We start from the raw sequence: 25,928 nt of genomic DNA on the forward strand, positions 1-25,928 counted from the left end.
TCCAGTGCTCAACCACTCCAAGATCGAATTCCTACTCGTCACCAACACCACCAAACACCCAGACATACAGATCTGGCTACCAACCATGAACTCTGAGGGCTTCACAGCAGAGTTCACCTCTGCACCAAGTCCCTCGGATTCCACATCGACAAACGCCTCTCCTTTAAGACACACATAGCTAAGAAAACTAAGAGCTTGGTATCAGCTCTCCATCCCGCGAAAAGTCAAGCCTGGACAGCTATAGATACACTGTTCAAGGAATGGTCCTATCCCACCAAAATGAGTGCAATGCACTCTTCGAAGACATCCAGTCATCCTTCCTTGTGCCCATGAGAAGTATCCTAAACGCTGTCGCATGCCAATGGTTTACGCAGATAAGACCACATCATCCCAGCCCTCGTCAACCTGCACTGGCTCCCACTGCATGCACAAATCACCTCAAGTCTTGCTGCATCATCTATAAGGCATTCACCCTCAAGTCACATAGCTAGTTCGTGGAGAAACAGCATCTGTGGCGAACAGCACACCACCAGAAGCCAGGACATGTGCAGATTTGAAATCTGCCGTTGCAAAAGGGAAAGGACCAGAAAACAAGCCTTCTCTGCCTATGCCCCAAGACTTTGAAAACTTCCCGTTGGCATCAGGCTCGCCCACACGCTCCTACAATTCAGAAAAGAACTCAAGTCCCACCTCTTCAAGGAGTTTCTCCTCCTCAACACATAGGATCGCACCTCGCGCCACCTGACTTGCTAGACCCCACCCGCCACTCTGCTGTCTGCCACCCGGTACAGCTGTACCCCCCTCCTCTGCATCTCACCCCACTGTATATCCGTTTTGTTACCGCCGAAAGCACTGCGTTAGGCATCTGCAATCCTGCACACTTCTATAAAGCACTCTTATTTATCTGTATTGGTGTATACCTCTGTAAAGCGCTCTGTTGCTTCTCGAAGCTAGTTACGTAATCAATAACTACAAGAATAATAATGAGTGCTTGGTGTTCAAGTATTTGGCATGTATGGCATATAAGTTTGGTATAAAGTCATAAAATGCACGTCATATGCCTTTTACATGCATGAAAGCTTACATTTAAATCAGGTTTGACTGTCATTCAATGTTTTTATACATAAAAGAGGCATACTTTCACAGTTTGTACATATACGAATCGTACATCTTCTAAAAAGCGACAAAGTTGGTTCTGAATATGTGAAGTTTTTAGAGTTATGTTAGGGTACATACACAAATTGTTAATTTCCCACATGTACATGTACAATTTGTAAATAAAACGTAAATTTCTTCTGATAATGCATTGTATGTCTCCTATATGTATGAACTCTCACATTAAAGTTTACTTTAATGTGCATTATCAGTGTGTATGAGGCGTATATTACTTCTACAATTTTATGTAATTTATTGCTCCTGAAAATCTACAGTGTTGGGATGGAAATGAGCCCATCCCCACACCCTAAGAACTTCCAAATATGGCGCAACCCATATGCAGCAATATAACCTCCCAGGGGGGAGAGCAGCCCGCACCAATGACTATCATATCAGGGCCACATAGCGCATAGAAGTTGGTGCTTAGCATTAGAAATGCCAGCAACCCGTGACGCCATCTTGTATTAGGCCCAGCTGAGACAAGCAATAGGCTGACAGTTTACATTCGCCGTTCATTGAGCCCCACTCCCCATCCTGTATGCTGGCTCCACTTGAGCCTTGTTCCCACGGAAGTCTATATCCCTCTCGTTCCTACAGTGTTGCAAACATTTAGTATCCCCTTCAGGAATGTGCCCGAGACAGCGCGAGGCTCCAGGACATGCCAATCCATCTCTGCTAAACTGCCAGCGAGCCCAACCTCCACCCAGCCAGTCCTGCTATGGTTGCACATTACTAACCCGAACCCGACCTCCAGGCCCTATCCTCCATAAAATGCCCACCAAAGATCTAAAACCCACATGACTATTTTCCCCTTGCAGCAACACGTCTACAGTAACATGAGATACCATGAAGGGTAAATCAAAGATCCATCCTCAGAGGGGAGACATTGAGACATTAGGTTCAGTGACCATGGTATCACTGGAGCCCCGACTGTCAGCATGTCCTCCCCTCTTCCCGACACCCCTTTCCTGTGCCGCCCAAGTGCCTGCCATAATGAATGAATATTCCATCTCAGTTGTTTGGTTTAGATAGGAACAAAGTAGTTGTGTGTGCCCTGACCTTCACCGCTATGATGAACCCAGCTGACCCACATGGAGACAGATCAACGAGGAAGAACCAGCTAATTACTGCCTGGCATCCCTGATGGAGCAGGCCCATGTGTAGGGTGCCTCCAATCAGGAGCACCAAAATATCCTGTAAAGCTATGACGCTTTTTGTGCTTAAAACCCCATGCTTGATGATGTAAGATGAGAGCACTCTCGAACAGCATAGTTCTTGGCTGGCATTTTGCATTTTGTACCAGTAAAACCTTGTTACCCTTGCAATGCAATCTCTTGGCTTATTTCCCTAGTGGGTTGCATTTACTCTAGTGTGTGCGTACAGAGGGACTTGCCTTCAAAAGTAAGCCTTGACATTCTGGTCAGTTGCCAAAAGATGTAAATTGCGTAATCTACAAACTACGAAAATCTTACGCCCTTTGGTACACTTATACAATCACTTGAAAACTAAATTAAATTTAGTCCGGACTTACTTCAGATATAAACTGCAAAATGTACAAACTGAGGCATATAGGACTTCTAAAGTTCTTATTTGTATGCAATATACATACAGCTCCTGAAAACGTACAAAGTAAGTTCCAACTTTCATGCGTTTCCAAAAGATGTAAATTGTGTAATCTACAAATACTCATACAACCGTTGGTACAGTTGGTAGGCCTACACTTTCATGTGTTTTCAGATGTAAACTGTATATTGTTCGAACTGTGAACTTATGTTTCTCTTGGTACAGTAAGTGCACAAGTGTACATTTATTCCATCACCTTAAAAATTATCAAAATCAGCCATGGCCCACCTCTGATGTGAGTTTTTAGGAGATGTTAATTATGTAATGCATGTACTGTAAAACTCTGCATAAAGTTTGTATTAATTCTGCGCGTGCGTCATATAGGTGAATCTTAAATCGTTAATCTCAAAATTGACCATGTATATTGTTTTTTCAGTGTACCAATTCCAGATGAAATCTATGCGCATGCAAGAATTGTGAAAATCGATGTGGCCACGATAAAAGCAGGGTAGAAAACACGATTAAACTAAACATTTTTAAACTGCGAAGCTATTGATGTACAATTCTGAAATGTTGCATGCATAGGCGGTCGCAAATTCTTATTTGTAGACAACAGGAATATTAGGGCGGCAACAGAAATTTGTATTGAGGAAATCTTGAAAAAAATAATTACCGAACCAGTATCCTTTTAAGTAACTGATGGTCACCTTCGGAGTATCCAGGCCAGTCCTTCTGCACGTCTTTATAAAAACAATCTTTCAAAGTATACGTGCTATCTTTGGCACTCAGGTTTGCCACCTGAAATAATTTATTGTATATTAGCATTAAGAATGTGAATTACATTTTTTGCAAGTTTCTCAAAGGATAGATCATGTCATTTAAACAGTTGCCATGCAATAACTACATTAAATCATATTTGACATTCACTGTTATTTCGATACCCTATGGGGAAACTTGTACTGGTAGTCCATGACAACTTCCCAAATATGCAGGTTGCTGAAACTGAGCATTTCTTGCAAAGCAGCAGAAAACTAACAGATGCCCCCCGCCCCCTCTAACCATATTTGTACAGACTAAATAGAACAGCAACCCCCTTCTTTACTATTGGGAAGTGGCCAAATGAGGAAAAGTTGAAAGGTGGAGAAACAGAACCTCACTACTACACTGCTGTGGCATCAGTGTCAAGTCAGTTACATATGACAGATTTCAAAATAACAGGTTTGTAAATTGCACACGTGGGCATAATATTTATGAGGGCATTTGTACCTTCCTTTATACTTGTGGATGGAGTACTTGATTCTCTTGGAAGAGGTTTGCTAGTGTGACAGTATGACTGGGCTCAGGGACATCTCTGGACCTGGGGTAAACAGTCTACTAGGGCAATGGTAATGCCAGAGCTGCCCTTTAGGCATGTAATGGATAGCCCTAGAGGCATATAATGGATGGCGATGTGCATATGTGTTATGTACCACAGTACATAAGGGAACAAGGGAATAAACTATTGCAGAGGACAGAAACAGAGCCTGACTATCGAGTGGGGCTAAAGGCCCTTATGAAGACTTGCAAGGAGAATTCCAGCCCAAAAAAGGGAGGAGTTCGTACTAAACCAGGCTCTGGCGTGGTTAACCATCTCCGACCGCCCATCCCAGGTGGAACTCTGAGCCCGTCACTGGACTATCACTCTCTCAACCTGTGGCGTTCCCCAAGGATCTAATCTATCCCCCTGGTTCTTGGTATGGCTGCCCCAGCACAGGTGACCGTCACCTTCCCCTCTAACTTCCAATGCTATGCGGATGACATGCAACTATCTTTCAGGCTCACCTCAGCCGCCGCCCCCTCCTCCTTGCTCACATCAGACTGTCTGGCCGCTATTCAATCACGGGGTGCTGCAAACAACCTCTGCCTCAACGCCACTAAGACTGAGATTACTCTCCCTCCCTTGGCCTGCACCGCCACCCGCCTGCGAAGCAAGAAACCTTGGGGTCATCTTTGATTCCACCCTCTCCTTCTCCGCTCACATTTCAGACATCTCTGAAAAGTCTATCAGCTACACCTCCTCAGAGGTACTCTACCATTTCTCACTTCCCCCAGAGGCTCACTGTCTCCAGAGCCCTGGTTCTCTCCAGGTGGGACTATTTAGATAGCTTCTTCCTCAACCTCCCTTCTGCCTTGCGCCCTCTGCAACTCACCAAGAACAGAACCGCAAGATTTATCCTTGGCTGCAAGCCCAAGTACCACATCTCTCCAGCACTGAAATCCCTCCACTGGCTCCTCGTGGCTGCAAGGATCCAATTCAAGATGCTTTGCATTGCACACAAGGCTTTATGTGGCCTGAAACCCACCTAACTTCAACGCTGTCTCCCTAAATACTGTCCCTCGCAAGCCCTCCACTCATCTACCTTCAACCTTCTGTAAGAGAGCTGGTTCTCCAAGCAGAGATTTGGTGGGAGATCCTCACCCTCAGCAGGTGCCTCCCACTGAAATACCCTCCCTGCCTCCCTATGCCTTGAGCTGGATCTCTTGAAATTCCAGAAACTCAAGAGCTTCCTCTTCTCTTCCTTCTCTCTCCTCTCTCCTGCTACCCGGCTAACCTAGTTCCCTGTCCTTCCCTCTCTCCCTCCTATTCCTTACAGCATGCTGACTGGCTGCTTGGTGTACCCAAGAGTCTTCACTGGGCCCTGGTACCCCCGCCAGTCCTCTCTCGCACTTGCCTCCGGGCCCTACACCTCACCCACCCTCAAAGCACTGAGAAATTAACCCTAGAGAGTGGCTCTCTGCACTTACCACAGTCTCAACCGACAGGGTGCACTGGACACTGCCCTCCCTGTGACCCTCCGTGCACTTGCTTGATCTGTATGCACCACGCCAGAAGATAGTCAGTCTGTTTCTGCCCTGGCTTCACCCCTAATTGTACTGTTAAAATTTCAGAATCGCTGTCAGGACCATTTGCTATATCCCATACTGTTAAATGTATTTCATGCACTTACTCTACCTGTGCAGACTATTATCGTCTCAGATTTTCAAGGGCTCTGAGTGACTGTTTTTTCCCCCCTGTCTTCCCACCTTCCTTGAGTGCGTTGAAACACTTGCCCGTGTATAGGCGCTATATAAAAAAATACAAATACATTGGCCCAGGAAAGCTGATCTACGTGATTTTACCGAACCGAAAGGTTTGACCCCCAAAAGTGTTTTTTTGCAAATATATATGTAGGGGGAGACCCCCCCCCCATCTTCTCCCTATTCATTTTCTATTCACTTTAAACCCCCCCACAAGTACATATATATGCAGAAAATTGGGGGTCAGACTTTTGGGGGTCGAACTTTTGGCAGTAGGTCATTTTGTACAATACCCAGAAAAGCAGTTGACTTGAGCATCCAATGGCGGTGCAGAAAAGTAAAGGCAAGAATAGTAAGGGGAGAAGTAAGATCAAGAGGGAGATGAAGACAGGAGTAGAAGAAGTGATTAGAGAAGGAGACTAGAGAGGTGGAGTGTGGTCGAATCAGGACGGTGAAGAGTAGAGAAAGGGGCAGAAAGAGGAGATTGGGAAGAAGGATTCAGAGATTCATAAGAGGAAAGGCAAGACAGCGTATCAGATTATCACATATAGATCACCAAGGAAGTCCCGGAGGGAGTTTGATAAGGCTACAGGCTTTCGGTCTGCCAAGTTTCGATAGTCTGGGTACCCTGGCGGTAGTGAACCTGTATCAAGTCAAGATTCGAGTGGGGAGCCGGAGCCAAGGACGTGGGATTCCCCCCCCTTTCAAAGTTGAGGGACGGCATACAGGGACTACCCATAGAACGTGAGCCCCAATTGCCTTTTCTTGTATGGAGTTTTATGATAAAACTGAAAACGTAATTGTGCAGTCAAGTCCTAATTAATAATCTTGTCTAGGTAGATTTAAACATGCAGAAATGTATGATACATAGCAAATATGAAAGGGAGGTGGGAGGGCAATGTTTTTGGGAATCCAGACAAAGCCCCACATCCAAGCTGTACATTTTTTCATTTGTATGCGTTTCCTTACCTACCCTATGGTAGTATTGTTTTTCACCAGCCCAACCTTGCAGGGAATCATATCTGACCTGACTGCGATGTAAGTGCATCTCCAGTACACTTGCCTGAAGACAACACAACAGTGGTTTTATTATTTGTGGTGATAACAGAGCGATACAAGATGTAATCCAGTCTGAGTGGAAGCACCAACTGCACAGCAGGTAGTGCTTTCTGGCCAACTCCCTACGTGTTGGTGCTGCTGCTCACACTGCAAAGCTATCCTTTTTTGGCATGTCTGAAGATTCCAGGTGATAAGATGCACTTGATGGTAGCTGGCATTTCACAGCGATTGTGCCATACTCATTGGCTATTTAGTACAAGCATGTCAGAGGTAAATTCACCGGCTTCCAATGGTCTACCTACTGAATGCTCCCAGTTAGGCAAGAATTGAGGTAGTAATCTTGTGAAAGCCTACCCCACCCTTGTTCTCTTGGTATTATGTAACCCACCAACTGGTATAGGTCTGTACTACACAAGTTGGTCATGTGACTGAAGAGCCAGACTTCTCAAGAGGGGTAACTGAGCTGTAGCATCGATATCCACAAATACAAGTATCCAAATAACACTCGCACTCAAGGTTTTCTAGTAAAATGATTATTTAATGTCAGTTTTAAACAAGCATTCTTAAAAAAAGGGCACTGTGCAACAATAAAAAAACACTTCAAAATACTTTCCCAGAATCAAGTCAAGCAGGTAGATACTCTTTAGAGATGCTTTCTACACACTTCCTACACCCTGAGGTGACTTCACTAACTAGGACAGTATTGGCATTTATATAGCACGTTTGTACTTGGTAAATTCTGAGGTTGGCAGAAAGGAAAGGTTAAAAGGAAGGAAAAAGGTCAAGCAGGTTCTCAGAGCATGTGAGCACTTTTAAATCTTCCAATAAAGTCTAGATAAAAACCTTTTCCAGCAATAGTAGTCAACAACCAATGCATCACCTATGAGGGAGAGTAAGAATCAAAGTCAATGGATTAGAAGAATCTGCAGTGAGCCAGGACAGCCAAAGTCAATTGGAGCAAAGTCTATGGAGCTGATGCACTGCTTAGATATCAAGAAGTCTTGCACAAAGTTAGTCTGTTGAAGAAAATCAAGCTACAGGCAAAGAGGAAAGTACCCCATCTCCCCCCCACCCCCAAAGTCAGAACAGTACCTTTGGTTAGAAGAGGATCTAGCTGACTTCTGTCTGCTTGCAGTGATGCAGATACTGTGTTCCTGGGCCTCAGTCGTGGTGACAAGAGGGAGGACGTCTGGAGGACTCATGCACAGCAATTCAAAGGTCAGCGGCAGCTACGGGCGTTCTTTGTATCAGTAAATAGCATCACTGCGGATCTTGGACACCGATTGGGCTTCCTTCACTCCTTGAGTCTAGCACTCTGGTGAGGTGACTCAAGCTTGACTCGTCCTGCTTCAGGAGGGTCCTCAGGAGACTCCTGGAGCTTTTGGTCAGTTTACAGACGTTGCACTGACTACAGATTTCTTGACCGCTGGCACTCGATTCCAGCAGTAGCAAAGAAGTTCAGCCAGTTGGGGAAGGTCTTCCAGCAAAGTTCGTCTCAGGGTTAGTTGGTCCCACTAAACCAAGGGAAGAAGTCGTTCTTCCCTTGAAGACGTTCTCTTGACGATAAGAACAAGGATTATCAGTACATCAGCAGGGCTTCACAGGGCAGTTCAAACATCCAGAAGGATGCAGCAAGTTGCATTCACAGCTTCTTCGTCGGGTTGTACTTTCCAGTGGTGGACTCATCTTAGTGCCAAGAAGTAGCGCTTTTTAAGCAGGTTTCTGTCAGCCTGGCTGTCACTCACAGCAGGGCTGTGGCAGGACAGCCAGCCAATCAGGACTGAATGCACTCTGGTAACCAAGGAGACAAAGGACAGGGGAGTTTCGGACACCTCTCACTTCCTGCCCTTCCAGTACTGAAGCCCGCTAAAGGCAAAATTAACAAAGGGCTCAAACCTGGTTTGGCACGCAGAGTAAAGCCCAAGAAAGATCACACAAACTGGAAATGGTGAAAAAAACGGCCCGGGCAATTTTGGACACAATGCTTATCCACGGGTGCTAGACTGCAGCCGAGGATTCAGCCTGCGGTGGGAAAATTAAAACACTGCCACCAGCTATTTAAAGTCGTGAGGGAAACAAAAAATGAGTAAGTAGGAAAAGGGGCTACAAAGTAACCACCCCCCCCCCCGACACTCCACATAAAATGGGGTGTGCTGTACCTTCAAAAGAGAAAAGGTAAGTGAAGTCAATTTCACTTTACTATTCTTGGGAACTCTAACCCAAAAAAAGGTATTTAAACCTTAAGAGAAATTTAAAGGATTTCTCTGACACTGCATTGAAGGTGCAGGTGCTGTGTGTCACCATACAAAATGGGTTTGTCAGACTCCAAAAACAAAGTAAAAAGATTATCGAAATCAGATCAAAATACAAGCGAGAGTGAGGAAAAAGGGCTCACTCTCTCCAGGGTTAAAATTAAAATGTCCTAAAGTCCAGCAAAAGAGCTAGGGGTCTCTAAGGTTGAAGGGAATTAGCACAGAAGAACAAGTTACTCACCAACTGGTAACGTTCTTTCGATTGAATGTTCCTCCAACGTATTCCTCATCTTAGATGTATTCCATCCAGCTTTGCTGCTCTTCGGAAAAATTTTTCGGCAGAGGGCGCTGTGCGTCAATGTCGTCTAGTTGATGATCCCTCAAAGGCCTCCGTCGAGGGCGACGTCATCGGGTGTATAAGTAGCACGCGCGGCGCCCGTTGGCCTCACTTCTGTTTTTCCCCTCTTTTGTATCTGTGATCTTGTACTGTGTAGATTGTGCCGGCAGACCGGTATCAGCCTTGCGAGATTTAAGATGACAATAACCCGGAAAAAATCTACAGAGGGGTCGGTTGGGAGGGCGATGAAGAATACGTTGGAGGAACATCCAATCGAAAAAACGTTACCAGTTGGTAAGTAACTTGCTCTTCGAGTGGATTGTGTCCTCCAACGTATTCCTCATCTTAGATAGGCTCCCAAAGCAGTATTTTGCATAGTTCCTCTGGAGGAGGGGTCAGATTTTTTCCACCAGTGCCTTTAGATGGCAGAATAAAGCACTGCTTTTCCAAACGTCAGCTCCCTAGACTGGGAAGCATCCAGGCTATAGAATTTTGAGAAGGTGTGAAGTGAAGACCAAGTTGCTGCTTCGCAAATTGATCTTATTGGGACACCTCTTTGAAGGGCTGTGGAAGAGGCGATACCTCTGGTGGAATGAGCCCTCAACCTTCTGGTGGGTCTTATTGTGCTAGTCTGTAGCATTCTGAAAAGCAAAGCACGATCCAGCGTGAAATTGTCTGTTTTGTTACTGATTGACCCAGTTTTCTTCCTGTGTAGCCTATAAACAACTTGTTGTCCACTCTAAGCCTAGAAAGTCTAGAGAAGTAAAAGTTTAAAGCTCTTTTTGGGTCCAGTCTGTGTAATCTGTCTTCCTCCTTAGAAGGATAAGGTGGAGGATAGAATGAGGGTAAACATTTTCTGACAAATGAAAATCAAATATTAGGCCAGAGGACAAGGCCTGCACTACTCTTTGCAGCTCTTCGCTGCTCGAAGTCTGCCGTTTGCCGTGGAACCCTGCCCGATGTACAAGGTAAGGAGTCCCTAACTCATGAGCTACTCAAAACAATCGCCTCCAGACTTCAGCGTCTGCGTGCCCGCATCCTCACATGTGCACTGCTCTCAAAACCTATCCTCGCAGACGTTCGCAACACACGCCTGCAATCCAGATCCCTGAAGCCACCCACCAGCCTTAACGTTCCTCCCCAACAACTCATAAATCCCATAGGCTGCGCCCATGACCCCGTGCCCACACAGTATGCAAGGCCCTGACCATAATGCAACTGGAACAATGGCTAAGACTATAGAAAATGTGCCCCCCACTACTTTGAATGTAAATACTGCAATGTGAAATTCTTCTACCACAACCTTGCTACCCACTGATGCAAATGCTACTTTACCTGTGTCTAGGGCCCCAGAAAATGTGCCCCCCACTACTTTGAAGGTAAATACCGCAATGTGAAATTCTTCTACCACAACCTTGCTACCCACTGATGCAAATGCTACTTTACCTGTGTCTAGGACCCCAGAAAATGTGCCCCCCACTACTTTGAAGGTAAATACCGCAATGTGCAATTCTTCTACCACGACTTTGCTACCCACTGATGCAAATGCTACTTTACCTGTGTCTATGACCCCAGAAAATATGCCCCCCACTACTTTGAATGTAAATACCGCAATGTGCAATTCTTCTACCACAACCTTGCTACCCACTGATGCAAATGCTACTTTACCTGTGTCTAGGACCCCAGAAAATGTGCCCCCGACTACTTTGAATGTGAATACTGCAATGTGCAATTCCTCTACCACAACCATGCGATCCATTACCACCAATGCCACCCCTGAACCCCACCTCAAATGTGCCCTCATCAACGCCCGATCCATCAATGCTCACGCCCTAGACATCCACAACCTCATCACCACCCTAGATCTAGATCTTCTAATGGTCACTGAGACCTGGCTACATGAAGCCTCAGGCCCCGCTCTACCCCTCGCTTTCCCACAAGGCTATGCCATCACGAGACAAGATCGCCTGACCACAGGAGGCGGTGTCGCCCTCATAGCCAAAGACTCGATCACCATCAGAAAAGTAGACAAAACTATCAACAATAACAGTGACTACCTTCAATTGAAACTCACTATCTCACACCACTGCACCATCACCATACACCTCATCTATCGGCCACCAGGCCCCTTGGGAGACTTTCAGGCCTCCCTCACCCACCTCCTGGCTGACAACCTAAAAAAGTCATCCAAAGCCATTCTCCTCGGTGACATCAACCTAGGCTTAAATGACACCAAAGACCCTGCTGCCAAATCACTTGACGCAGCTCTAGCCACTCTAGGATTCACCAACACCATCACAGACCCCACTCATGCCCTAGGCAGATCATTAGACTGGATAGCCCATCACAACTGCCCCTCACAGTCACAGGCAATACCCCCACCCCGTGGTCCGACCACCACACCATCACCTTCAACATCCCCACAACCACCACATCCCTCCTCCCCCAACCCTTACCACCAGCCCTCACAAGAAGTGGCCGCCAACTAACCAAAGAAAGACTCTTACCCTTCCTACAGGGACCTGCCTTTAGACCCCCCTTCACCAACGACCCAGAAACTCTTGCTAAGAATTACGACTCTGCTATCTCTGCAGCAATCAATGCCATCGCCCCACTTAAACCGCGCAAAACCAAACCTACCAGCCACACCAATGCCTGGTTCACCCAAGACCACCTCAAATTGCGCACTGACAAACGAGCAGCATTAGCCCAATGGCAATCATCCCGTGATGATAAAGACAAACTCAACTTCAAATCTCTTGCAAATGATTATAAGAAAGCCATCATCAAAGCCAAAGCCAAATCCTTTGAAGATAGAATCTCTGAGGCCAAATCAAACTCCAAGGAAATGTTTGCCATATTGAGGGAACTTGAGACCCCTACACCCACCCCCCAAAACTTCACCAAAGATAAAGCATGGTGCGATGACATCCAAACAGCCATGCAAAACAAGATCAGCTCTCTCCAAACCAAAATTCTGAATACCAAACTAGCGCTCCCTACTCCCCCCCCTACACCCCCACCAGCCCCCCCCTCCTCAGCCACAGAGGCCCCCCCTACCTTCTCACTCAAAACCATTCAGGAGAAAGACATGATCAACAACATGAAAAATATCAAACCATCCAATTGCAAAGGAGACCCCTGCCCCGCCTCCATCATCAAAGACTGCGCAGACACCCTTGCCCCTTTCCCAACAGCCTTCGTCAATGCTTCCTTCACCACGGGGAAAGTCCCCTGATGCCTCAAGGAAGCATGGGTCCGACCTCTCATAAAAAAAACGACACTTGACCCCACCTCCCCTAACAACTACCGCCCCATAACCACAGTCCCATTCCTCCTCAAGATTCTAGACAAGGCAGCCTACCTGCAGGTCCAGCACTTCCTCGAAGAGCATAACCTCCTAGGACTAAGACAATCTGGCTTTAGACCTAGACACGGGACAGAAACCGCCCTACTCGACCTCAAAAACCAAATGGATGACGCAAGGGACCAAGGCAAACCTGTCCTGCTCCTCCTCGACCTCTCTGCAGCTTTCGATCTTGTAGATCACGACATCCTTTGCCATCACCTCACCTCCACAGCCAACTTCTCCCAAGAAGCTACCACATGGATCACCTCCTTCCTCCAAGGCAGGACCATGCAGGTCTTCTCTGACCTAGCCACTGCGTCACCCACCATCATGCTATGTGGTGTGCCCCAAGGCTCCTGCCTTTCCCCTACCCTATACAACATCTTTACCCGCCCCCTCTTCCTCGACGCCATGGGCATCTCATACACCAACTACGCCGGCGACACTCAGATCCTTCTCACATTAACAGGTGACTATGACACTGACTGTGCAACTCTCAACAACATATATAACACAATTCAAATGTGGATGGCCATCAACGGCCTTTGCCTTAACTCCGACAAAACTGAGCTCCTACTCGTAGGTTCCCCAGACACCCTCAAGAAACTTGATGCCCAGTTTAGTCACTTTATCATTGACTCAATCAGAATCCCAGTACTGGACACAGTAAAAACACTAGGGGTCTATCTTGACTCCAACTTGTCCATGACAAGACAAGTAAATGCAATCGCCTCCTCTGCGGCTTACCATGCAAAACTCCTCAACGCAATCAGGCCGTTTCTGTCCAAAGACACTTGCACCAACATAGCCAGAGCCATAACTGGTTCACGGCTAGACTACTGTAATGTTCTCTTTCTAGGGACCTCTAACAAAAACCTCGAGAAGCTGCAAGTAATCCAGAACAGCGCCCTGCGTGCTGCACAAGGCATTGCCAAGAGAGAACACATCACTGCTGCCAGAAAAGCATCCCACTGGCTCCCCATAAAGGAAAGGATTTTATTCAAAGCGTTAAGTATCACCCACAAATGCATCCACCTCTCAGCCCCAGCGTACCTATCCCAGAGAATCCACCCGGCCGCCTCCACTAGACGTACCAGGACACCCTATGCCAATATGCTCCCCGTACCCAGGGTAAAAAGAGCTAGAGCAGGTGGCGCCAGCTTCCCCTACCTTGCTGCTTTACATTGGAACACCCTGCCCACCTCTCTGCGAGCTGAACCCTCATTAATTGCCTTCCGCAAAGCCATGAAAACTACCTTGTTCACCTAACCAACCCCACATGTTTAAACCTTCATGACTAACATGTATGATGTACTATGGTGTTGATGTATTATGGTGTATGATACTCCTTATCGCTTAACACAGGATCTTGCCTTACTGTAACCCATGGCACAACCTGTACCTGTAACTAAGTTCCCCTACAAGTAACAGCGCCACAATGCCCCTGGGCTGCCTGCGCGCTATATAAATGTAATAAATAAATAAATAAATATTACCTTCGGTAAAAATGATGGTTTAACCCTCAATACAACTCTGTCCTTATGGAACACATTATAGGGTGTCCCAGAAGACAGTGCCTGCAATTCGCTCACTCTTCTTGCTGATGTTAGAGCAACTAAAAAGGCTGTTTTCCATGTTAATAATCTTAATGGACACGTGTGCATAGGCTCAAAAGGGCAACACATTAAGAATTTTGAGACTAAATTTAGATCCCAAATCGGTACTTGAAATGGGTGAGGAGGAAAAACATTAGTGATGCCTTTTAAGAATTGTGTTATCAAAGGAATTTTGAAGTAGGATCATTCTTCCGATGAGCGCTTCAAAATGGAAAGCGCTGCAAGTAACCTTTTATTGTTTCAATATTCAGACCTCTATGTGCTAGGATAAAAAGGAAAGATAGTACTTCCGTAATAGAACATAGAAAAGGATCGACATTTTCTTCCCTGCACCAGTTGCAAAACTTTTTCCAACGGCACAGAGACTTTGTTGCTGGCCTTCTTGCCGAAAGCAACACCTCCATAACATCTGAAAGGTTCCAATCCCTGTATCTCAGCCTTTCAGATACCAATCATGAAGGCGGAGTGTTCTAACCTCCGGGTGGAGAACCTGACCTTCCATTTGATAGAGAAGGTTCTCTGAGGAAGACGTACTGGAGGACAGATGGACATATCTAGAAGGTCTGGATACCACGTTCTCCTGGCCCAATCCGGAGCAATTAGGATCATGCGGTTCCTGAAGCGTCTCAGCCTCCCGATGACCTAAGGAATGACGGGAATTGGAGGGAACGCGTACAATAGTGGGAAATTCCAATCCACCACGAACGCGTCCCCCAGGGCTCCTCTCGGGGGAAATTACCTTGAGCAATACCTTTCGCATTTTCGGTTGGTACTGGTTGCAAATAGGTCTACCTGAGTGGTTCCCCAAAGGGCGAAGATCTCTTGAATGACTTCCTGAGCCAATTTCCATTCGTGGGACACCGTGCTCTGCCTGCTCAGAGCATCTGCCGTCATATTCTCTCCCCTGGCTAGATTAATTGCCGTTAAAGAGATTCCTTCCTGAATCGCCCAATACCAGAGCTGCATTGCCTCTCTGCACAGGGGTAGTGACCCCACACCTCTTTTGTTTAGATAGTGCATGGCCACTGTGTTGTCCGTCATTATCAGGACATTCTTTCCCCCGACAGATGGCAGGAAGGCCTTCAGCGCTAGTCTGATTGCCCTCAGCTCCAAAAGGTTGATATGTAATTTGGACTCCGATGGAGATAAACAACCGTTTATTGTGAAATCGTTGGCATGTGCTCCCCACCCCAGGAGTGAGGCGTCCGTCACTACTGTGATCTCCGGCCATGGTTGCCAAAAAGGTTCTCCCTTTAGGATGTTCTCTGCACAGGTCCACCATAGAAGGTCTTGTCTGACCGTGTTCGGAATCTGAAGAAGATCCGTCATTTGACCCGAGAACTGGGACCACTGAGTCTTTAGAGCACATAGAAGGGATCTCATCCTCAAGCGTGCCTCTGGCACCAGAAAGATGCATTGAGGCCATGAGGCCGAGCAACCTTAAAAAGTCGCAAGCCTGGAGATTTTGGGCATTTTGGAATTTGGAAACCATCTGAAGAATATCTTGAGCCCTCGTCTTGGGAGGCAAGCTCTTCCCAAGGATGTGTCTAATACAGCTCCTATGTACTGAAGCTGTTGGGAAGGTGTCATTTGAGACTTCTTTAAATTGGAGGGAGAAGCCCAGTTTGTGGAGGAAGTGGCAGGTGACTTTCAGATGATCCAGTGCTTGCTCAGCAGAGCGCGCTCTGATCAACCAATCGTCCAGGTAGGGGTAGACATGAATCCCCCCTCTCCCGAGGTGCACTGCCACCACTACCATTAACTTGGTGAAGACCCTCGGGGCGGAGGTCAACCCGAATGGCAGGACTCGAAACTGATAGTGTGAGTCGCCAACTACGAACCTCAGGTATTTTCTGTGTTTGAGATGAATCGGCACATGAAAATAAGCATCCTGGAGGTCCACTGACACCAACCAGTCCTGGAGTTGAAGGGCCTGAAGGATCTGAGAAAGGGTAACCATCTTGAACTTGTCCTTCCTGAGGAACTTGTTCAAGTTTCTTAAGTCCAAGGTGGGTCTCAGTCCTCCGTCCTTTTTGGGGATCAAAAAATACGAGGAGTACCAACCCTTGTTCCTCTCCGCTGCAGGTACTGGTTCTATAGCACCTTTCTCCAGCAGGGTTAGAACTTCCTGCTGTAGGAGCGGGTTCGAAAGTTTCAACGGGTGTCTCCCTGGTGGATTGCTTTGAGGTTGCTTTAGAAAAGGAAGGCAATAGCCTTGGGCTATTATTTCTAGAGCCCAAACATCTGAAGTAATGGCTCGCCATTCTTGCAGATGCTGCGACAGCCTGCCTCCTACATGTGTTTTGGGGTGCAAGTCCTCAAAGTGGTTCTGTGGCGGATGTTGCAGCTGCTGATGGCAAAGAGGCTGCAGCTGGAGCTGGCTTAGCACGTTTTCCTCGTCCACCACGAGTGGCCTTTCTTTGGCCCCTTTGACTGGCCATTCCTCTCGTCTTCCCGTATGAGGTGTAATAACGATAGGATCGTCCCCTCCACGATTGCCCTTGCGCACGAAAAGGCTGAGGTTGCCCAATAGCAGCTCCTAAAGATTTGGCCGCTGCTTTTGAGGTCTGCAACTTCTCAAGGCTCTCGTCAGCCTTGCTGCCTAAAAGGTGAGACCCGTCAAAAGGCATGTTCAGTGGGTGGTTCTGTACGTCCGGTGCAAAACCAGACTTCCGTAACCACGCAAACCTGCGCATTACCGTGCTAGTGCCAATGGACCTGCTTACACTATCCGCAGTGTCCAATCCAGATTGAAGGGATTCCTGCATGGCCTTCTTTCCATCTCCAACGATGGCTAGGAAACCTTCCCTTTCCTCCCCTTCTGGTATGTGCTCCGCCGCCATTGCGATGCACTCCCACAGAGCGTACGAAAATTTTGCCAAGGCACATGTGGAGTTGGCAGATTTTAAAGCCATGCTCCCGGCTGAAAATACCTTCCGTGCCCAACCATCCACACGCTTATCGTCCCTGTCTAGAGGGATAGACGGGTACGCCAGTTTGTTGGAAGCTGTGGCTGCCTGTATGACCAAACTCTCGGGAGTTGGATGTTTTGACAGATAGCCGGGGTCGCTACTGGGTGGGTGGTATTTTGATGCGAGGGATTTATTTACCGGAGGAATAGAAACCCGAGTTTCCCAATTCTTGGCCATCCTGTTTTGCAAGGCTACATGAAAAGGTAGTACTGGGTCTTCAGTGGGACCATGGTCCAATATGTCTGTTAAATCGTCCTGGACGAATTGGGCTGGTGGTCTAGCCCATCCCAAGTAATCTACCACCTTGGTCATTAACCGACGGTAAGATGGACTGGCATGCTCTCCTTGATCTGGTCTACCAAAGTCATTCTGAGGAGAGGTGTCAATGCCACTTGTATTATGTAATGACTCCACCAAATCCCTCATTCTGCTTTCCTCTGATATCAAGCATTCTGGGACATTTTGGGTGCCATATTCCAGTCCAAAAGGTACATCTTCCTCCTTGGATCTCTCCTGTTCCTCAAAAATTGAGGTCAAGGATTTGAAAAACTCCTTCCTAGAGAGGCTTGAAAACCTTCTCTGGGAGAGGAGGAAGAGGTGTAGTACCAGGTTTAGAAGAAGATACACGCTTTGTAGTTTTCTCCTTCTCTTTTTCTGGCTGCCTTGGCTTGGTTGGAGCCTTTGGCGCCGAAGGTTTCGGCGTCGATGACATAGTGGAAGTCGACAGGGTCTGCTTTGAGGGCGTCGAGGCGGCCTTCGACGGTTTCCCCTTCGAGGTGCGATAGGTCTCGGACGGCGTCGGTGACCTTGAGCGTTCGACTTGACATGAGAGTATCGCTCGCCGTCCTGGAAGGTTCCCTATCCTTCCATTTACGATCACCCTGGCTCAAGGGCACGCGAGTGTCGGAGCAATGACGCTCCCGGCCGGCTTCCGAAGGCGCGGACCGAGGCTTTGCCTTCTCAAACACCTCCATCATTTTGACCCTGAATGCTTCCCACTCTTCGGTAGACAAATGTTTTGTGGGGCATTTAATTTTCGGAGACTCGTCTGACGAGGTGGAGGAGACCTATGGCGTCCTTTCTTCGACTTTTTCGGCGAAGACGACGAGCGATGAGAATTGCTTCGGGATCTAGAACGATGCCGTTCGCATCGAGGAGATTTTTCCCCATGGGGTCTCGACTCGATGCTAGAGGCTTTTCGATCTTTCCAACCTACCTGTAGCTTTCCTCTCCTTTCTCGCAAGGCCTTCCACGTCATCGCCTGACACTTCGAACAGGCCTCCATGTCATGGCCTTCCGAGACACCACAAACACTTGCGGTGCGGGTCTGTGAGCGACATTTTTGAGCCGCACGACTTGCATTTCTTAAAATGCAATCTCGGGGTCGGCGTCAATGACGAGGACCTAATTACTTCTCGTTATATTATATTTGACAGAACTCGAGGCGCGCCGAATGTCCGAAGCAACGTAACTGCGGAAAAACGGAACTGAGGTCAACTGGCACCGCGCATGCTACTTATACACCCAATGACATCGCCCTCGACGGAGGCCTTCGAGGGACCATCGACTCGACAACATCGATGCACGGCGCCCTCTGCCGAATAAAATTCCAAAGAGCAGCAAAGCTGGATGGAATACATCTACGATGAGGAATACGTTGGAGGACACAATCCACTCGAAATGAGAATTCTCCCCAACACGCCCCTTGTTCTGTTTGATGCTGGTAAGAGCTGCTCAGTCATGTTGTCCTCTCCTTGCGTGGTCCACCTTTTCCACTCAAGTATCACTGACTATTGCAACTGATATATGCTCATTCTAGCTGAAGTGTTCGATTTGTATCCAACTTGGGATCCCGCATCTTTAAGCTGGTATTAATCCGATTTCATCAGTGCTAATGGTGATTTATTCTTGTGCCTATATTTTGCATGGACCTTTAGCCTTTTAACTGCCATGGGTCTCCTCCCCCAGTGCCAAGGCCTTTTTTTGGTAATTTCAGTATTTCGCCATTCAATGCCTTCTAACGGTTTCTCCTTCATTAACCCCTTAAGTGCCAAGGACGAGCTATCTCGTCCTTGGCAACAGGGCTGTAATCTCAAGGATGAGATACCTCATCCTTGGCACTTAAGGGGTAACATAACTGTGGGTTGTTATCTTAACACACTTTAATATCTCATATGAGGAGCAGCTTCATAGACTAGTCAGTCCACAAACGTTTGTAGACCAACAGTCTACTCTGAACATTCCACTTCTTGCTCAGAGCGGATATGGGCACCTGGGGAGCTGCCTCTCTGTGATAAAGTCTTGGGTGATCAAAACATTGTGATTAGAACTCCTTTGAACAAGTCTGCCAGACAGGTGTGCCCCTCTAGAACATGTGCTTGGATAAATATGGTCCTTTGTGTGCACCCATTCCAGATCTTTTGTGGAACAATTAGTTGTTTGGCGTGAGTTGCACCTTGTTTGTTGATGTAAAACATTGAGGTTATGTTGTTTATGAGGATGCTTTTCCCCTTTATAATCGTATGATTTATTTACCATTTTCCATCTGCAGTCCGCAGTTGACAATGTGCTCCCTATCCTCACAGGGATGCATCTGTTATTGTGATTTGTGGCAATGGAGTAATGAAAAGTTCATCCTCTGATCATCACAGAAGACTTGTGTACTGTTTGCAAGACTGACACTAGATCGTCCCACTGGCCTACTTTTGTTGACCACTGCTTGTGACTAGAAGCCTTATTACTTTCCTGAGAGTTGTAATCTGAACCACTTTGAACTGTGGAATACGTGCTTGCAATACCTGTACACTTTCTGGTGCAGGATAGGTTGATGCTGTTAGTATTTAAGACTGCCACTAGGAAGACTTATTGTGCTTGGTATGAGACTGGACTTTCTCGGGAATACAAGGCTGTGTAACAGATCCACAGTGTGTTGTGTGTGTACTAGACAAGACTGCATTTTTTCCCGCCATTAACAGGTTGTCTAGATAAGGATACAGTGGAATTGCTTAGCAGGTGTGCTGCGACGCTGCAAGTACCTTGGTGAATGCATGAGGTGTCGATGCAATTCCAAAAGATAGAACCTCAAATTGTTTTTATTTTTTTTATTTTATTAATAGTAGTTTTAGCTGAATATCAACTTTACAACATGTAAAAAAAAAACAAGAACAGCAAGAATTATCATTGCATAACTTAATACATTCTTATATAAAATTATCTTTACAACCCAGGAGATAGAAAAGGACCATTACATAAACTTTACAAGTACCATTAAGTTATTATCAAATGACTAGTATAGAAATCTACTCGCATACACAATTAATGAGAAAATAAGAATTCCCACATCTTGAGTTTCATCATATGATAAAGCTTCCAGAAATCTTTTTATGGCTATATATACAGAAATCCGATCTGTTGAAAAAAATATATTCCATTTCTCTTCATGATCTAACGTTTCATATTGTTGATAGTGTTTATACAAAAATAGTTCTCTCTCTCTCTCTCATCACCCCTGGGCACTGCATAAACACGTGACGTAAAGTTTCTTCCATCTTGGTATTTTCACAAAATTTGCAGAAGTTTAAGGCTGTGACAATTTGCTTTCCCCTAGCCATTAACGACCGTGTAGGCCATAAATTTAATCTAAATCGTAGAATGGCTGAGCGAAGCAACACAGAAGGTGAGCGAAATAAATAGGATTCACACTCACCAAACCTTTTAGTAGAAAATAGATTATCTCTGAAATCTCTATATGCACTACATAATTCTCTAGTTCGAATCCAATCATGCATAGATCACTTTTTTTTAGTTCCATCCGGATTTTCCAAAAGTATCTGTAGCGATACATCTGCATCCACCATTACATCATACACATTTTTTCACCACTTAACCGGGAAACTATAAGCGGACTTCAAAATATATGCTGCTAAAGATGAAAGCATGGTGTTGGAATTACCCGCAAAGACATTTTCTAAGCAAGGCACACTGCCGCCACTGAAGTCTAACATGCAATGACAGCAAACCAATTTCATGTCGTAAGAAAACAGGAGTACATGGCGGCAAATTCAGAATTTTCCTCCAATATCTTCCCTCCAACTTTTGGCGGTAGATTTGATTCCCCTTAGGCCAAGTCCCTAAACCATATAAGAGTATTGGCACAGTCTTTTGGTTGTAATATGTAATAACCGTTTTTATGGAGAATTTACCGTATGTACGCAATATCAGTTTTGACTGTGAAATTGCTGTCATTAATCGCTGCTCCATTGTTTCCGAATGTACTCTGTTTGGTGATCATCAATTCTCATTCCCAGGTATGTGTACCTGGTCACTCCTATTTCTGCACCCTGTAAGACCCACTTGTATTGTATTTATTGGAGGTCTTCTTACAAGTGTTACAAGTCATAATTTTAGTTTTGGCAACATTCACTGTGAGTTGATTAACATTGACATCCGTGGTTAGAGCATGTAATACATTTTGTAGACCAGATGGAGTTTTTGAGGAATTAAATCATCGCATACAATAATGCTGGCAGTTTTTTCAGGCCCAGACTTGGAGCATCTGCGATTGTATCTTGGAAAGCATCAGGCAAGTCATAGATGAAAGTTAAATAAGGTCGAGGCAAGGATACATCCCTGCCTCAATTCTCTTAATACACAAGGGGGTAGACAGAAGGCCCTCCAGATTCAATCTCACTTGTAATAAGGTATTAGTGTGCAGCTCCTGAATGATACCCACTATAGTATTCGGACATTGCGCCCTCTGTAGTTTGTAGATCAGCAGTTCTCGAGACACGAGTCAAATGCAGCACGGAAGTCTATATTTGCAATGTACAATGGTTGGTTTGTAGTGTATGCCTGCTGTTTAATGGCATATAAAGACATCAAGTTTATACCCGTGCCCATTCCACGGATAAATCCAGTTTGGTGGGGATCTCGTTTGTGATGTTGTATTGCCCATATACAGGTCTCGTAGAACAAATCATGCAAATATCTTCCCTGTGACGTCAAGCAGTGAAATTGGTTTTTAACACTTTTGCAAAAATATTACATAGAATTTTTGCCCAATGATCTGGAAAGGCTTTCAGCATAGCATTATTAAGACCATCTGGGCCCGGCGCCCGTGAGCTGGATGACTTTGATGAAACTTAATATGTCTTCTATCTCAATGTCCAGCTGCCATGTGATACATGTTGTGGTCGGGGTTTGTAGAGTATTCCATTTCTTTTGGCTGTACAGTTCTTGAAAGTGCTGTAGCCAGCTCTCCTCCGTCACTGCATTAATTTGCTCCAAATTCTTGTTTCCAGATTTGTTAAGGAGTGACCACTTAAGGGCTGTACTCGTCGATGTCCATAATCGTAACATTAGTTCACCATCTCGCTGGTATTTCACTGCACTCCTACTACGTGTCCACGTCCTGTACTGACATTTTATGAAGTGCAAGGTAGAAGTCCTATCAGGTTCTGCTAGTAAATTAGCGAGTTTCTTATCTCTTCTCATCTGCGCTTTCTTGTCTTTTTGATGGATGTCAAAGACATGTGCTTTCTGAGTCTTGGGCCCACTAACAGGTCCATTAGATCTGAATAGGAAGAGAGCCACGGTGTAGGGAGACTTTTCATCCTTAAGTAAGTTTTGTGTTAGTGTTTCGTTAAGTTGTTGCAGTTTGCGATGGTTCCAACGAAATAGAATTTTTGCACTATTTACTTCTAAGTCTGGAGTATAGTATTTCCTTGCGTTATCGGCCTTTTTCGATTTGAAGTTCCATGCCAATGTCAAGATATTATGGTCACTAAATGACTGTTCCAAAACTTGAAATCTCAGGCTCTGTGTATAGGAGAAGTCTATCTGCATATACAAAGTCAATTGTACTGTTCGATAGCCCCCTGGACCACGTAGGTCTTGGTGGTATGTCTCCAGTGAGTGAGCCATTGATCATAACGAGACCTCGTTCTTCCATTAATGTAGACCACCTTCGAACATCTGTTCTTTTTTGCGCAGTTTCATCAAGACATCGCAAGTTCAGATCTCCCACAAGGATTATATTAGTCACTTGCGCGTCGAGGGCAATGTCATCTAACGTTTTTGACAAATCTTGATAGAACTTTGATTCTGATATGCCAGCCGGATTTCTGTAGATATTCAACAATGCTATAATTTGTTCATACTGTAAGATCTTAACCAGTTGAATATAATTGTTGGGTGTCAGCCAAGGTTGCATGGCACAACCTGAGCTGATTTTAGTCGCCACTTTTAATCCAGATGTCGGTCGACTTTTGGTGGCAGAAATCGCCGGCAATAACAGGATGTTACAATTGTTCCAAACTGGCTCGTTTGTTAACCACGTTTCTTGGAAAGAGATTATATCTATGTTTTCCAGATTTTTATCCAAGGAGAAAGTGAAGTGGGAATGTCCACGAGTGTGCCAACTCGCCAAATTCGTCTGTTTCAAACTAGTATCGTTGACATGGATAGTTGCCTTCTTGAATCCGAGTTATGATTGGTGGGTTCTCCATTCTGTGTCAGTGTGATGACACACACTGAACCTCAAATTAGTAAGATTGTCCTGTATGAATAGGAGGTAGTTTCGATGGCTTGAGAACATTGAAATATGAAGGTATGCATCCTTCATTTCCAATGCCGTGAAGTTTGCTCTTTTTTTGTAGGGCTGTCATTCAGAACTTTTGTGGCTTCACATACTGGTTTGCATGTACTTAATCCAACGCTGGCCTCATAGTTTTGTCTTTTTTGGGGAATCCGAAAAATAAATAAATTAAAAAATTGTATAATCCTGTGTTTACCGGTTCTCTTCGTACTAGTTAACCTCTACTTTCAGGACGAGTGCGTGCGTCTCTTCCTGCAGAGCCTATGGATGCTCTTGGGCTACAAGTCTTGGTCTTGGCAGATGCCAGAACGATTTTGATTTCAGCCCAATGCAGTAACCCTTTTTTGCTGAAGTTAAGCCCCCCCCATGAGCGGATGTAAAATGTTATGCACCCTCCTAGTGGAGTGCATGGGAGGGCACCTCTACTGGGCAGTCATTTTGTGTCAGGGACCGCTTTTCGAGGCCTGGCCAATGTTAAGATGGATTTCTAGAATTTGGCCTGGTGGACAATGGGATTTCTAGATTTTGGCCTGGTGGACAGATGGATTTCTAGATTTTGGCCTGGTGGACAGATTTTGGAGGCTCCCCTAGTTATGATGAAGTGGGAGCTGAGAGATTAGCCAAAACCCAATCAAGGTACCTGGATGTGAAGACTAGGCTTAGACTCGGGAGTGTGTGAGCACACAATAATTCAATTTAGACAGTATAAAAATAGTTCATTGTAAGCATTCTGAACACTGGAAAATGAATCCAACAGGTAGAATTATCGCACAACACTATAATACAAATATATACAGTCATCCTAGGTTAAAAAATACATCAAATAACTGAATCGGCAAAGCGGGCAAGTATTTCAGATGCAATAAATGATAGAACTAGATCACAAGACAATGTCGTAACTAAAGAAGTCCAAACCTTAAGATGAATAGGGCTCTGTGCCAAAAAGTCAAAGGAGTCGCAATGTTTCCCCCCAGAATGGTGTCTCTGTAGGAAGGATTTAATAGACTGCCGCTTGTGAAACTAACGTTCTACAACAATTCTATTGGAGATGAGCGTCTTCCTTTCTTCCAGACCAAAGGCTAACCCAGGGGCAGGATATCCAAACAAGGTTCGACAACCAAATGTGAGTGGAATGGAATTGGGAGGCAAAGGGACTTGTTCCCAATGTTACCATATGTTATGTTAGCGGTACTTGTATAGAGCACCGTCACCAACGGAATTGGTCCCCAGGCGCTCTGGCAGATCTGTAAACAGGAAGGGTGAGTTGGGTTAGTCAGGAAGAGGGGAGAAGGAGAGTGGGAGAAGTGGTGTGCTGTTGGCAGCTTCAGCTCTGCATACACCGAGTGCTGGGCTTTGGTGCTAGTATTGGATAGGGCGAAGGCCTCGACTGCTGTGGTTGACGTTTATGTGTTGTTGATGTGGTAAAGTGTGTGCGGATTGCTGAGAGAGAGATGGTTGTGTGGTTTTGTGTGGGTTTAAGTATACAGAAGATTGAGGGTTGGTTAGTGGGGTCTGTATCCTGATTCAGGTACTTATGGTTCTGTTAGAGTTGTATACCTGTGGGCTGGGATGTTGCTGGTTCCTCGTTGGCCTCCTTGCTTTGGTGGTGTTGCGCTGATCCAACTGGTATAGTTTGGATTGGTGGGTGCCTCTGAACCTAATCTTCAGGTGTGGAACTGGGTGGGTGATATCTATTCTCAGGTGATTTAGTGTGACCCTGGTCGGTTAAGGCTTTGAATGGTTCAGGGTTGGGGTTGTGTTGATGTGTTGTCCTAGTGGATCCGTCTTGGTGAGCCTCTGTATTCAGACGTTCGTATCCTTCTGTCCTGACTGGTTCTTGGTTTCTGTGGGGTGAACATCAATGGGACTGTTTAGTTGTAATTGTGTGGTGGGGCATTGTGCTTCCTGCTTTGTATTGGTGGACAGTGTGTAGTGATGAAACATTCTGTTTCTCACCCATTGCATTGGGGCCC

At 45.7% G+C, this 25,928-nt stretch overlaps 1 protein-coding gene across 3 annotated transcripts in view; it reads right to left on the reverse strand.

Annotated features, from left to right (window-relative positions):
• The window catches only part of ELL (elongation factor for RNA polymerase II), an 869,801-nt gene that overhangs the window by 634,473 nt on the left and 209,400 nt on the right, over positions 1 to 25,928 (reverse strand). For all 3 annotated transcript variants that reach the window (XM_069649283.1, XM_069649285.1, XM_069649284.1), the window contains one exon: positions 3,392 to 3,516. In XM_069649283.1, the coding sequence (XP_069505384.1) occupies positions 3,392 to 3,516 (125 nt within the window). The remainder of the gene's footprint in view (positions 1 to 3,391; positions 3,517 to 25,928) is intronic.

This window comes from Ambystoma mexicanum, chromosome 1p, assembly GCF_040938575.1.
Source record: "Ambystoma mexicanum isolate Mex_15411 chromosome 1p, UKY_AmexF1_1, whole genome shotgun sequence".
Classification (NCBI taxonomy): domain Eukaryota; kingdom Metazoa; phylum Chordata; class Amphibia; order Caudata; family Ambystomatidae; genus Ambystoma; species Ambystoma mexicanum.